This window comes from Schistocerca piceifrons, chromosome 2, assembly GCF_021461385.2.
Source record: "Schistocerca piceifrons isolate TAMUIC-IGC-003096 chromosome 2, iqSchPice1.1, whole genome shotgun sequence".
NCBI classification, from domain to species: Eukaryota; Metazoa; Arthropoda; class Insecta; order Orthoptera; family Acrididae; genus Schistocerca; species Schistocerca piceifrons.
Genome location: NC_060139.1, coordinates 964,241,481 through 964,256,825, shown reverse-complemented (window position 1 = coordinate 964,256,825; position 15,345 = coordinate 964,241,481). Strand labels below are relative to the sequence as shown.

The 15,345-nt window shown below is 42.2% G+C and overlaps 1 protein-coding gene across 1 annotated transcript in view; it reads right to left on the bottom strand.

The window, feature by feature from the left end:
- LOC124776546 overlaps window positions 1-9,052 on the bottom strand; it is a 28,530-nt gene extending 19,478 nt beyond the window's left edge. Inside the window, exons 1-2 of the mRNA XM_047251576.1 lie at window positions 8,893-9,052; window positions 1,817-1,954 (exon numbers count right to left, since the gene is read on the bottom strand). Of these exons, the coding sequence (XP_047107532.1) occupies window positions 1,817-1,954; window positions 8,893-8,947 (193 nt within the window). The 5' untranslated portion in view covers window positions 8,948-9,052. The remainder of the gene's footprint in view (window positions 1-1,816; window positions 1,955-8,892) is intronic.
- Between the last annotated feature and the right edge of the window lie 6,293 nt (window positions 9,053-15,345).

The following is a 15,345-nucleotide window of genomic DNA, read 5'->3' as shown; positions in this document are numbered from 1 at the left end:
CTCCACGCTCACGTTTGAATTGTGAACTCTAACCATCCAATACACTCGGAAAACAATTAAAAAAGCGGTCACAACGTGAGCCTAGCTGTGATGATGCTGAAAAGAGCGGATTACTGACAGAATCTAAGATATACGTCATACTTCTGTTATACACTACTGACCATTAAAACTGCTACATCACGAAGATGACGTGCTACAGACGCGAAATTTAACCGACTGGAAGAAGATGCTGTGATACGCAAATGATTATCTTTTCAGAGCATTCACAAAGAGTTTGGCGCTGACATGACGAAAGTTTCCAACCGATTTCTCATACGGAAACAGCAGTTGACCGGCGTTGCCTGGTGAAACTTTGTTGTGATGCCTCGTGTAAGGAGGAGAAAAGCGTACCATCACGCTTCCGACTTTGAGAAAGGTCGGATTGTAGCCTATGGCGATTGAGTTTTTCGTATCGCCACACTGCTGCTCGCGTTGGTCGATATCCAATGACTGTTAGCAGAATATGGAATCGGTGGGTTCAGGAGGGTAATACGGAACGCCGTGCTGGACCCCAACGGCCTCGTATCACTAGCAGTCGACATGACAGGCATCTTATCCGCATGGCTGTAACGGATCATGCAGCCATGTCACGATCCCTGAGTTAACAGATGGGGACGTTTGCAAGACAACAACCATCTGCACGAACAGTTCGAAGACGTTTGGTGCAGCATGGACTATCAGCTCGGAGACCATGGCTGCGGTTACCCTTGACGCTGCATCACAGACAGGAGCGCCTGCGATGGTGTACTCAACGACGAACCTGGGTTCACGAATGGCAAAACGTCATTTTTTCGGATGAATCCAGGTTCGGTTTACAGCATCATGATGGTCCCATCCGTGTTTGGCGACATCGCGGAGAACGCACATTGGAAGCGTGTATCCGTCACCGCCATACTGGCGTATCACCCATCGTCATGGTATGGGGTGCCATTGGTTATACGTCTCGGTCACCTCTTGTTCGCATTGACGGCACTTTGAACAGTGGAAGTTACATTTCAGATGTGCTCGACCCGTAGCCACATGTCAGTTCTAGTATAATATATTTGTCCAATGAATACCCGTTTATCATCTGCATTTCTTCTTGGTGTAGCAATTTTAATGGCCAGTAGTGTATTAGGTAACTGTTTGACGGAGACCACCTCATATTCCGTCCATACTCTCTGCCATCGGGAACCGGACTGACGGCAAATGGTGGAGCACCCCTACCGGTTTCTTTGCTCATCCGTGAAGCAGAGGGGAAGACTTGCTACCATCCCCCATATACTTTCGCACTTTTGGTGCATCTTTGCCAGTCTACCTACGAGACTTTTGTTGGCACCAAACCAAACAAAACACGCATCTTTGCATTACAGCTGTTGTACTCTCAAATCACACCCAAAACCAACATTCATTCTGACGTTTAAGAGCAACATAACATGGCTGGAAAGAGGATGTGCATTAATACACAATCAGATAAACTTAGTGGGGTCCACCTCTTCACCAGAGCTTCTCAGTACCAGAGCAAATAGTTACAAATACCATTCTGTCATTACCAATACAGGAATTCGGGATACCTTGAAATGACGTAATGGGGCGGAACAACCAGGTCCGTCTCAGTGTTACACCTTCATAGTAAGATTATAACATTTAATGAATACATTTGACACAATACAAATTCTGAAATTCAGTCAATAATTACAAGAAGTACTAAAAAATGAGCTTTTTGTGGTCCCTTAAGCTATAAAACATGTAACCTGCTGCTGTGACTGTGTCAGTGAAACAGATTAGTGAGACTCACATCTGAATTTTTTCTTGACGCAGCTGTACTCTCCCGGACAGGTCACCAGCAGGTCCGCCGGACGGTTGAATGGATCTGCACAGCGAGAATCCTTTGTGGAATCGCAGACGTAGCACTTGATGGGTATATTGTCATCGTCTGAAACATTTGAAAAAATTTCTGAATGTTTGATTTAATATTTCAAGTATCTCGTACTCAAATAGTCAGCGTTTGAGACCACGCATAAATTTTTCACAGCTCTTCTCTCCTGGGTCCTAATGGAAGTGGTTAGTCATTGAATTCTTCTGACTTTTTGTTTACTATGAAACATATATGTACGTACAACAACCAAGAGCAAACACTAAGAATGGAAGACCAAGAACGTAGCAGTCACATCAAAAAGATAGTAAGACAGTGGTGCAGTCTTTCAAAACTACTGTTCAAGCAGCAGCGACGGAAGTAACAAAGATTCAAGACTGGGCTTAAAATTCGTGGTGAAGGGCTGTTAGTGCTAATACCCGCTGAATGCATTGCTATCGTCAGTGTAAGTGAAGAAGGTTTTGCAGGACCTGTTGAATAGAATGGCAAATCTACTCAGTACAGAATACGGACTGAGACCAAAACATGTTGATACGAAAGTAATGAAGAGGAGCTGAAATGAAATTAGTGATAAACGCAACATCTCCATTGGTGTCCATGATGCAGAGGAAGTTAAGATATCCTTCTACCTCGGAAACAAAATAATATATGCTTGACAAATCAAAGAGAAGACAAAATGCTGAAGATCACACGCAAAGAGTGCATTCACTGCCAAGAAGTCTATTAGTACCGGAAGTAGGACCTAACCTGAGAAAGAAATTTCTTAGTGTGTACGTTTGGAGCACATCATTGTATGGTAGTGAACCAAATTGTGGGATATCTATCGAAAATACCCATGGGATTTGAGGTATCGTGCTATAAAAGAATATTGAAAATTCTATAAACTGATAAGATACGAAGTGAGAAGATTCTTCGTAGAATCGGAGTGAAACGGAACGTGTGGAGACCACTGGCAAGCGACTAGATGATAGGAAATGAGAGACCATGGAATAAATTCCATGGTATTAGTCGGAGCAGTAGAGGAGAAAAGCTGTAGGGGACGATAGAGTTTGTAATTGCGGTATTGTACACATGTCGCGATACCACATTACAGTCGGCAGTGCGAATCGCTCCCACAGGTATTAGTGAGAGCTTGCTGCAATCGGCAACGACGTATGTGAGGTGCTCCTGGAGACCGCGCTTTCCCTGTCATTTTAGCACCATCCTTACGCCGAGGTCGACGTGCTGTAGAGCATGCAACGGCTTTTCCCCATTTCGAGACCTTAGATATAGCAGTAAACAACATCGTGAAGAAACATGGCTTGTCAAGGGTCACATGAACTTGCACCGTTGCTTAAACATTGTACTTCAAGAGGACAGTTTGTCAATTAGTTCATTAGGTAATGCTTTGCTAGTCCATGGTGGTTGTAAATTATCCAGTACTCCTGTTGCAAAGTTAAGTAATTTATGTAATAAAGCGAACTCATATCATCTGTTACAGTTGCAATGAATCATCTCCCTGACCACTTGTAGAACCCACACTTGTGGCCGGATGATTGTACTTTCATCAGATCACAACTATAATATCTCCAAGAATTGCAGTTAAATTTAGTGAAACTAAACTTCTAATTGTTGTTGTTTGTAGGCCCCCTAACTCTGACTTCAGAGCTTTTCTGCTCAAACTAGAGAGGATTTTTGGCTCACTTTATAGGAAGTACCAGAAATTAGTTATATATGTGACTTCAAAAATAATTTTGTATATGATTGTGCAAGAAAAAGGATGTTGGTAGATCTCCTAAACTCATATTATCTAATGCAGACTCCGTTTTTCCAACTAGGTTTCAGGGAAACAGTAGCACAGCCAAGAACAATATTTTCATTCGTTCTTCATTACTAGGTGAGTATTCTGTTAGTAAAAGCGTGAATGGCCCTTCAGACCATGATGCACAAATTTTAACACTAAAAGGCCTTTGTACTCAAACAAATGCCACAAATAATTACAAACTATGTAGGAAGGCTAATCCAATAGCAGTAGAGAGTTTTTTAAACCTAGTTAAGGAACAAGAGTGGCAGGGTGTTTACACCGCCGATGACATAGATGACAAATATAATGTTTCCTTAACACACTTCTCATTCTCTTTGAGAGTTGCTTTCCACGGAGCGTTTTAAACGGTGTACTAGTAATAAAAGGCGAATTGGGTGGCTGACTAATGGAATAAGAATATCATGTAGAACAAAGCGGGCATTATACCAAAATGTTGGAAACAATGACAATCAAGCTACAGTAGCCCAATACAAACAGTATTGTAAGGTGCTTAAAAATGTTACTAGGAAGGCAAAGAGTGTTTGGTACGGAAACAGAATAGCTAATTCACAGGATAAAATTAAAATGATATGGTCATTTGTGAAGGAAGTGTCTGGTCAGCAGCACAATGTCGACAATATAAAGTCAGTTCGCAGTAACAATATTTCTGTTACTGATAAATCAGACATATGCACACTATTTAACAATCATTTTCTGAGCATTGCTGGTGAATTAAATAAAAATTGAGTTTCTACAGGGAATCATATAACTCTCTTGGAAAATGCCTTTATGAGACTGATGCCTGAAATACTATTCTGTGATACAGAACAGACAAGGGGGAGATTGAGTCAATAATTAAATCACTGAAGACTAAGGACTCTCATAGATATGATGAATTGTCTAACAGAATATTAAAGTACTGTGCTGCACTTCTTAGCCCTGTATTTAGCCATATTTTTAATTTTTCCTTTAGGAATGTTCAGTTTCCTGAACAGCTGAAGTACTCAGTAGTAAAGTCGATTTATAAAATGGGAAAAGGGATAATGTAGATAATTTTAGACCTATTTCTATGCCATCAGTGTTTGCTGAAGTTATTGAAAAGCCTGCATATGTAAGAATAATTGATCATTTTATATCACATAAATTGCTATCAAATGTACATTTCTGCATTATAAGTCGTTTAACAACTGAAACTGCTATATTCACTTTTCTCTGTAAGGTATTTGATGGATTAAACAACAAGTTTCGAACGCTAAACTTTTTTGATTTTACTAAGGCGTTCTATTGTGTTGATCACAAAATATTGCTCCAGGAGTTGGATCATTATGGAGTATGGGGAGTAGCTCACAATTGGTTCCCCTCTACTTTAGCAACAGACAGCAAAAGGTCATTATTCACAGTGTTGAGAATGGCTGTGATGTGGGGCTGAGTAGGGTACAGTCAAATAGCGGGTGCCCCACGGATCAATGTTGAGGCCACTCCTGTTCCTTATTTATGCAAATGATATTCCCTCTAGTATTACGAGTACTTCTGAAATATTTCTGTTTGCTGATGACACTAGCTTGGTAGTAAAGGATGTTGTGTGAAACATTGGCTCTGTTTAAAATAGTGCACTTTATGACATAAGTTCATGGTTTATATAAAATAAACTAATACTAAATCACAGTAAGACTCAGTTTTTACAGTTTCTAACTCACAGTTCAACAAAACTCTACGTTTTAATTTCACAGAATGGGCATATGATTAGCGAAAATGAACAGCTCAAATTTCTAGGTGTTCAGGTAGATAGTAAAGTGTCGTGGAAAGCCCACGTTCAGGATCTTGTTCAAAGAGTTATTCCTGTCAGTTTTACTATGCGAACGGTATCTGAAGAAAGTAATCGTTCGACAAGAAAATTAGTCTATTTTGCTTTTTTTCATTCGCTTATGTCGTATGGTATTTTATTTTGGGGTAACTCTTCCTATTCTAAAAGGATATTTTTGGCTCAGAAACGGGCAGGTTGCGCAATGGGTGGTGTAAGTTCGCGAACCTCTTGTCGGCCCCTGTTCACTAGTCTAAGTATTTTGACATTGCCCTCTCAATATATATTTTCTTAACTGCCGTTTCTTGCTAACAATATCAGCTTATTTCAAAGAACTATCAGCTTTCACTCAGTTAATACTAAGCAAGAATCCAATCCGCATTTGGATCGCACTTCCTTGACTCTTGCACAGAAAGGTGTACAGTATACTGCTGCGTGCATTTTCAATAAGCTACCACAAGAATTCAAAAATCTTAACAGTAGTCCACGCGGTTCCAAATCGAAACTGAAGAGTTTCCTCATGAGTCACTCCTTCTATTCTGTTCAGAAGTTCCTTGAAAAATTAAGCAAATTCGTATGTTATATTGTTGACTGCGTTTACTTAAGCTTATGGCTTGACTTTTTGTGGGTTCATAAACATTTTATTTTATCTATCATTACTTTTTTGCTGTAATTTCATGTACTGACACGTTCCATGACCTTCGAGATTTGCTCCTCAACTTGGTCCTACGGAACTAGACGTGTAAATAAATAATAAATAAATGAAACAATTGATAGTGTTTGCAGCAACTACTACTCTGAGAGCCAAAGGTCGACACAGAAGAAGCTCTTAAGAAGACTGATAACCTAAGAAACGTCTATAACGTATGAACGACTGTGACGAGCATTTGTGAAGAGAAGCGTTTTCGATATGCTGTTGTGGGAAGGGTTTGGAATTTAACCAAAGAAATATGGTAACCGTTTTATCTACCTATTGTTGCGCTGTTTACATTGTTAGTTACACTGCAGCTACCTTCTCTTTATTATTGTTCTAAAGCCTACAGATGTTATTTCATTTTAATTTATGTGTGGAATTTGGGAGTTATATGCATGCAGGGTGTTCCACAATTCAGATCATGGGCGTCTACAGGTTGTAAAGGGGATTTAGGTGATAGGGGTTAGATAAGGAACCCACGTTCAGAAGAAGATCGGATAACTTTAAGGTCTGATGTATTACAATACAAACATAAATTGTGAGGACGGCGCTGTCATCTGTTCCTGTTGTGATTATGACGTCACACAACATTTTACTCTACTAAAACAGAAGCTACGAGAAAATGGTACGTTCACAAATAGAAATGTGTACTGTGGTACTGCACGGAAATGCCATACTTTCAGTTTTGAGGAGAACACCATGCGTCACGTAGAAGAGAACCCAACGGTGAGTACTCGAAACATTTCTCACACAATGGGCTCCTGTACAACATACTGGACAGAGGCTTATCGTCTCCGTTGTATGAGTACCGAGACGAGGATTGTTTGAAAGTGATCTGATCTTCAAACTCAGTTTATATCCTAATTGTACATTTTCGAACATAGTATCCTTGTGAAAACTATCTTCGAAGTCCCTTCTACAATCTGTAGAAGTCTGTAATAAGAAATATGGTACAATAATGATGAACTACGCATGGGTTCGCCCCTCTTGCATGTATAAAAATTACTGTTTTGCTTTGACACTCAAGCACGTTTCACAACAGTTTGGTTTTGTGGCCTTTTAAGACTTGGAACTTGAGACTATATAGTTAGGCGCGGAATTTTTTGGGAGTGTAAACTATAGCCACGGTTTTGGTTTGACGTCGACGAAGTAAAGCAATAAATAACCGTCAACCGGAAGCGCATCAGAAAAGTAAATTTGTGTAGTGAAACACAGTATTCATAACAAAACACAGTATTCATAAACGAGCACGAGGAAATACTTTCATAATACGAAACGTAATACATGAATAACTACCTCAAACAGTTCTCCACACCTAAGCTTCACAAACCTTTTAACTATGTCTACAGGTCAGTGCAACTACACAGTAGCACGTGTGGCACACAATCATAAATCTGCCACAACTCAGGACTAGCCATATACTACAAGGGTATGGTTAAAAACGGTATGTATGCCACGATTTCTACCCGAACATACATTTGAAAGATCAGATTATTAAAAGAAATTCAATGTAGACGATATACTAACATATTAGCAGATGACTTGGTGTACTAATTTAGACCTGTGATTTCGATTGACAACGACAGGACACAAATATGTAAAATAGGAGGTTAAATACGTATATATAAGTTAAATAACAAAAAATACGGAGCAACATCATCTGTATATACGTATTTCGGACAAATTAAAGAAAATAACCCACTGAGGATGCCACAACCGTGGTGAAATATGTTTACGTGTTAAAGCAAGACAGTAAATTCTCTACTTGTAAAAAGTCAGAACCATCCTTAATGTTCTTTATTATTTTCTGCAAGCCCAGGAACTGGGCTTAGAACTATAATATGATTGTGATACACCCTATATAAATGTGTATTTCTTAATGCGTGTGTTACACACTCGAGGAAGCCTTAATGATGCCGGCTGCGGAAGATGATCTTAGATTGGATTATGTTTGTGAGAGCACGTCCACCATTCCGTACTCATGCGTTTCGCATTTTTTAATGACTGATCTAAATAAACAGCATGATTGTTAGGCGAAGACTCGATATTTTCACGCTGAAAAACAATGGTATGATTGAACCACTGGAGAATAGATGCTACGCTGTCCTGTGCTGCAGTATTTTGACTGAAGTGTATACTGTTCACGTGACCTAGTATGGTACATACTGAAAGATAGGGTAGGACAGAGGGCTAGGAGAGCACAAAAACCAATGTGATGAGACAAAATTACTAATGAGGAGTTTATTCAGACAGCCACAACAAGAAGGCTGATAGCAAGGTAAGCTTTCGACCAAAAAGTCTCTTCTGCAGTAGACAATACACACACACACACACACACACACACACACACACACACACACAACACTTTCACCTCAATGCAGCTCTCTCTCTCTCTCTCTCTCTCTCTCTCACACACACACACACACACACACACACACACACACGCAAGACCATTGTCTATGGCTGGGTTGCGTTTGCGTGAATGAATGTGTGTGTGTGATTGACGCCTAATTCAGAAGAAGGCTTTTTGGCAGGAATCTTACCCGTTGAGCTTTCTCTTTGTTCTTCTGGTCCCATTCCACTGTCAACTGGAACATAGAGAAGTGAACGTGGAATATACTGCCTTGTCACCACACCCAGTAATGTGTTTACGGACCCTCCCAGGCATCATTGCGAAGTGCAGGAAGCCGTCAAATACGCCAGTGAAAACTGCGACTCACCGGACACGTCTGCCACAGCGACAGAGAGAAAGGCCAGCAGCAACAGTAGGCGCATCGTGTGAGACTGGTCCTCACCACCGGCAGACACTTAAACTGTATACTGCGGCGAGGAGAAGTGGCCATCACCATTGAACCTTCACACCGATAGCTGATAGCCTTCTGCCATGTAAAACGGAGAAGCCACCTTCGTCCGACCTATAGCAGCTACTTTTCCTCCTGGCTATCAACGATTGAAGGACAAGGTCACCAACTTTGGGGCTAGTATTACTCTTCTGTCTGGTCTCATAAGTACCTATTTTTTTTAAGTCAGTACACTTTCACCTAGCTAGATGAACTCCATACCTTACAGTATTTTTTGAACTTTTCATCCCTAGATAACCACTACTTCCATTTCTGTCTGCGACACTTATGCATACTGTAATCTTCGTTCATCGCTCCAGTTTTCCCCTCTACTGCTCCTTGCAGCGCCCAGTTAACAATTACTGTCCATTGATGTCAGTGTTGTTGCCACGACTGTATTACTTTCGTGAAAAAGTAAACAAATACTCAGATGATAACGTAGTAGTGCTGAGTGCCGAGAAAGTAAGTACTGTACGGTGCTGTCAGATCAGTGATACCAATGAGCGAGAACACTGTGTAGTGAAAGGAATCAGGCACTCCAACTTTCTAGTAACTTTGCTTGTAGATATTGTTAAGAGCTTGAAATCTACCGACGTGTAGACTTGGAGATGTCGAACAAGCTGAACAGTAACTCCAAAACTTTTGCTGTAGGAAGTGCTCGATGTTTTCTAGACGTGTGGAATATCACACTGTTATATCCCGTGTGGCAAGATGGTAGCGTCCGCGACAACCCCCTTGAACGCTCGCGAGCTTCCACGACCTGTGGCACTCGCGAAAACCACCAAGTATACACGTAACTGATGAGCAGAGGGTCCGAAAGCTTGGTCAGGAACAAATATAGAACTAAAACAGAGTAACAACATGATGCAAGCGAGCATAAGCCAAGTGAACAAGAATCCAGGCTAGTGTCGCCGGCCGGAGTGGTCGAGCGGTTCTAGGCGCTACAGTCTGGAACCGCGCGACCGATACGGGCGCAGGTTTAATTTCTGCCTCGGGCATGGATGTGTGCGATGTCCTTAGGTTAGTTAGGTTTAAGTAGTTCTAAGTTCTAGGGGACTGATGACCTTAGAAGTTAAGTCCCACAGTGCTCAGAGCCATTTGAACCAGGCTAGTGTCAACACGCGACAGACTTCCGAGTTCGCGTGGATGCACCAGGATAGCTATATCTCCAGTGTACGCGACACTCGCGTCACTTACGTTGGAGTCACGGATCAGTTCGACTCTCGACACCTCCTTATCCGACATTCAGAAGTCTGGTTGGGATATGAAATCCCTCTCCCCTTGAACAGGCACATAGGACCGAAAATAGCTTGTGCCGGATTCACTGTGTCAAGGGATGAGGGACGACTGGTATGTCTACCAGGGTTTCTTCATGGGTGCTCTGTGGCAAGAAGTCAGAGGGACGCTTCGTGCGGTGATGTGCTACACTCCACGAAAGACTGAAAGTCATGGAATGTTGATGGTTGGGGGCCAGCGGCACCTTCTGCTAGCTGCAGTGAAGATGGGAGATGATACTTCATCTTTATCACAACCATTACCTCCCTCTGGTGTGTTCCTCCAGGCAAGGGCATAATTTCTAGTGGCGAACAATTGGTGGAACAGTCCACATGTGTCACTTGTGCACAGAGAGCGTGGGTTGATTCTTATGTCCCACCTGTGTTAACAGCTTCTATGTACCCGTGCCTTATGTATGGTGCCCGCTGTCTGGTTTGACGCAGACGTAGTTGATTCTCTGGGCATGTCAGGTCTGCTGACCTATCTCAACTATATCATGTTGTCACCCCTTATGTCGCACCATGAGGCTTTATATACAGCCAGGTGTGGGCCAAGAAGGTGGAACCTTGCTGATACTGTGGCAGATACTGTGGGTGAGACGCGCGTGGCACAGGGCACTATAATCGAAGAGATCGTGTGTCTGATCCTTGTGCAACACATCAGCAGGACTGTGTACATTGATTGGAGTTAATCAAATGCCAAAAACCTGGACTGAACAGCTACTCTAGGTACGGCCAGGACTGTTTTCTTTAGTTGTGACTTGAATGTCCTGACCAACTGCTCGACCTCTGCTCTTGATGTGGGATGGAACACTGCAGTGGATAATTTCTGATTTCCATTTTGGTGGCAAGCGCTTCAAAATCCTCCAACACAAACTGGCAACAATTGTCTGACACCAGGGTGCTAAAAACGACTGAGTTGTGCACGGATCATTTTCATGCCATTTATTGTTTGTCATCTTCTGTTACGGTACTGTCGCCTCGTTTTCTTATACCATTTACTGGCGTCACTAACTTTCTGCCTTACTTTCTCGTGAGCGGCAGCAGCAGCGCGTATCGATAAGTGCACTGTCGCACCATCTCTGGAGCGACCGATAGTATTTCCGGGCCGTCGTGTGTCTGGCAGTCAGTTGGAGACGGAACAGCAGTGCAGTCGGAACGCAGCAGCAGTGAAGTCGGGGACGGAGCGCCGGTGAGGCGCCGACAGCCAGTGCTCGCCGACCGCTAATGACACACACGAACTGTCCGACGGAGGGAGCTTGGAGCAGGATGACCGCTGGACGACCGTTTTAGTCCTGCATCAGATAACACACGAAACAAAGCATGTAAATTTGCAATATGTTCTTCAGGTGTACGACCTGCTACGACAATATCGTCCAAATAGTTTGAGCAGTTTGGCACTTGTACAGTCAGCTGTTCCAAATGCCATCGGAAAATGGCGGGTGCGGAACCACTGACAAAAGGCAAATGCAAATACTTAAACAAGCCCAAATGAGTATTCACCATACACATTTTTTGAGATTATCCATCGAGCTCTATTTGAAGATAGGTGTCCCGCAAATCAATCTTTGAAAAGTAGCGACCAGCGCCTAATCTATTCATGAGATCCTCTGGGCGTGGCAAGGGGTAAGTATCAGTCACAGTTTTCGGTTTGACTGTAGACTTAGTCAACACAGAGGCGAATGCGACCTGAAGGTTTGGGGAGCAAAATCAGTGGACTTGCCCATTGACTAGCTTGTGTGGGCGCAATAGCTTCGCTATATTGCCATCCTTTAAGTTCAGAAGCGACTTTGTCCCGTAATGCAATGGAAACAGTTCTTGTCCGGCAAAATTTCGGCTGAGCATTTCCTTTCAGAGTAATATACGCAACAAAATTGTTAGCCTTGCCTATAACTTCAGAAAAGAGTTCAGGGAATTCCTTCAGCAAGCGAGCTATACTGCCATTGGCATTGAATGCAGTCACTGACAACACATTGCTCTGAATTTTAAAACCAAAGAAATCTAACGAATCAAGGCCAAATACGAGGGTTCGAACTTAAATAGCGGCAACTACTTATTCACAACCGGTAAAAAAGATATACATGTTTGCACCTGTTACTGTCCTTCCAGTATTGTGTAGATCCCGTTGCTACCGATGTAGAAGGCGTAGTATACCGTTATCAGAGCCTGTTGTGTTTATAGTGCGAATGGAGCGGTCTACTGCCTGTCGAATCTCTGGAATAGTTCTGAAGCGAATGCCACGAAGTGGTTCCTCCATCTTCGGATTTGTTTAATGTCATATAGTCATTCCACGTAAGGTCGGCGTGCATAGTTGCTACTAGACGTTTTACCATGGTTACTGTTTCCAGCAATTTTTCATCAATAGTGTAGTTAAACAGTATTGGATTTCTCTCCGTATGTATGTGCAATATGTTACATTTACTTACGTTCAGGGTCAACTGCTAGACTCTCCACCATTCATCAATCTTCTGCCGGTCATTGTGCAAAAAATGGTGCAAATGGCTCTGAGCACTATGGGACTTAACTGCTGTGGTCATCAGTCCCCTAGAACTTAGAACTACTTAAACCTAACCAACCTAAGGACATCACACACATCCATGCCCGAGGCAGGATTCGAACCTGCGACCGTAGCAGTCTCGCGGTTCCGGACTGCGCGCCTAGAACCGCTAGACCACCGCGGCCGGCGGTCATTGTGCAAATCGATACTGTCTTACCACGTTGCAATCTTCGTACAAATAATCACATCATCTGCGAACAGCCTTAAAGAGCTTCTGCTAGTTCACTTATATACACTGTAAACAGTGATGTTACTCTCACACAGTCTGGAATCGCGCGACCGCTACGGTCGCAGGTTCGAATCCTGCCTCGGGCATGGATGTGTGTGATGTCCTTAGGTTAGTTAGGTTTAATTAGTTCTAAGTTCTAGGCGACTGATGACCTCAGAAGTTAAGTCGCATAGTGCTCAGAGCCATTTTTCGTCCTCTCACGTTCCCTGGCGTACCTACGAAACTACCTTTACTTCCGTCGATTTTTGTGCGTTAAGAGCGACGCGATCAGCTCTATCAGCAAGCAAGTCTTGAATCCAGTCGTAGATGCGGATAGGCGGTAAGCTATTTTTTTTTCACTAAACGGCAGTGCGAGACAGTGTCACGTTCCTTCCTGAAGTCGAGGAACACGGACTCAACTTGAGCGCCAATGTCTACAGCGCTGCACATCTCATGGAGCAACAGAGAGAGCTGAGTTCAGCTAGATCTGTCATTTACGGAATTCAAGTTGATATTTATAGAGGGGATTTCGCTCTGCAACAACATCCTAATACTTGAGCATAAAACATCTTCCAAAATTTTACAACAAATTGACGTCAACGATAAATATGTGCATCCGTCCAACGAACGTTGTTGATAACGGGAATGACCTACTCTTTTTTTCAAGTCGCTAAGTACCCCTCGTTGTCCTAACGACGTACGATAAACTGCTGCTGGAAGGGCAGCCACTTCTTTCGCATAATCTCTGTAAAATCTTACATGTATCTCATATGGTCCTGATAGCGTTGCAGTAAGAAATGATCGTAATTCTTTTTCTATTCCACTACCAGTTATCACAACACCTGCAAAGTTCACGTGAATGTAGGAGTAGTGTTACGATCTTATGCGGAGAAACTGATTCAGAAGACCGAGTTAAGTATCTCGGCCTTCTCTCTGTCATGTTCCGTTTGGTTGTCATTATGGTTGCGGAGTGACTGAATAGATGAGCTCGAACCTTCGTAGGGTTTTTAATCAAATCGGCTGACAAAGTTTTACTTTCAAACTTATTGAACGCTTCTCTCATTGGTATCCCTACGCTCATTTTCGCTTCGTTCAGCTTTTGTCAGCTTGAAATTGACTTCTCTAGAACCTGCCATGGAGGTCGCTTTGCTTACGTAGCAGTTTTCTAACACGGCTATAAAACCAAGGTGGATCTTTCCCATCCTTTAAGACCTTGCTCGAAACATACTTTTTTGAAGTACTCTGAATGATGCTTTTGAATTTTTTCCATTTGTACTCCACATCTCCGTCCCCAGCACTGAATATTTGATGTTGACTACTCAGATACTCTGCAGTTTGTATGCTATCAATCTTGGTAATCAAAAATATTTTCCTAACATTTCCTGTAATAACCGTAGTCATACATGCTATCACAGCCTTATGATCACTGGTACCCTCCTCGATGTTAACTGATTCGAGTAATTCATGTCTGTTTGTTGTTAGGAGGTCTACGACGTTACCTTTACGAGTTGATTCTTTAATTTTTGATTAGTTGATATGTCAGTCCATCGTCCAAAGGGATCTTTCTCAGAGGAGTTTGGCTCTATCCACCCTCTTAGATATTAAACTTCTCCGTCCGTTTGATTTCTCCATCTTCTATCTCTAGTCTACGTGGTGATTTGGTGTTTGCAATTATAATAATGAAATAGTGGTAATATAAAAAAACTAATGTACACGTAAGGCAAGGCACAAGAGTGATAATGTGAAGTGATAATGACATATGAATTTGGCTGCTTTGGCTTTGAGATATCGGAAAGACCTAGTGCACATAGAGAACTTAGGTTAAAGGATAAATTATATTGAACCGTGGTTGTATCCAAACTCAACGGGAAACAAGTTGTTGTAGGAAATAGGTGATCATTTACCTTTCGTAAGAACAGAAATGAGTAAGTTCTCTGATACTGTGAAGGAGAAAATTTCTTTATCGGGTTCAAGCTGCAGATAATGGTCGCTGATAGGGGGCGCGAGTAAGAAATGATTTTACTTTGAGTGGAAGGTCTGTTTCGCTATGCTGCCAGATGAAAGGGCTAACGTTCCAAACATATATAAGGGACTAAATACGTCGATCAGACTGTTAAGCAGGAAAGTGTGTGTAAATTTCTGCTGTAGTCGAGATTTGGAAACACAAGTGTTTGCGTAGATTTCTACTTCACGTCGAAAGAAAAAATTAAATGTTTTGTATTTCCTGGAAACATAATGGTGGCTTCTTGCGAGTTGAGCGTTCAGCCCGGTTTAGTTTACTGTCTAATATTACT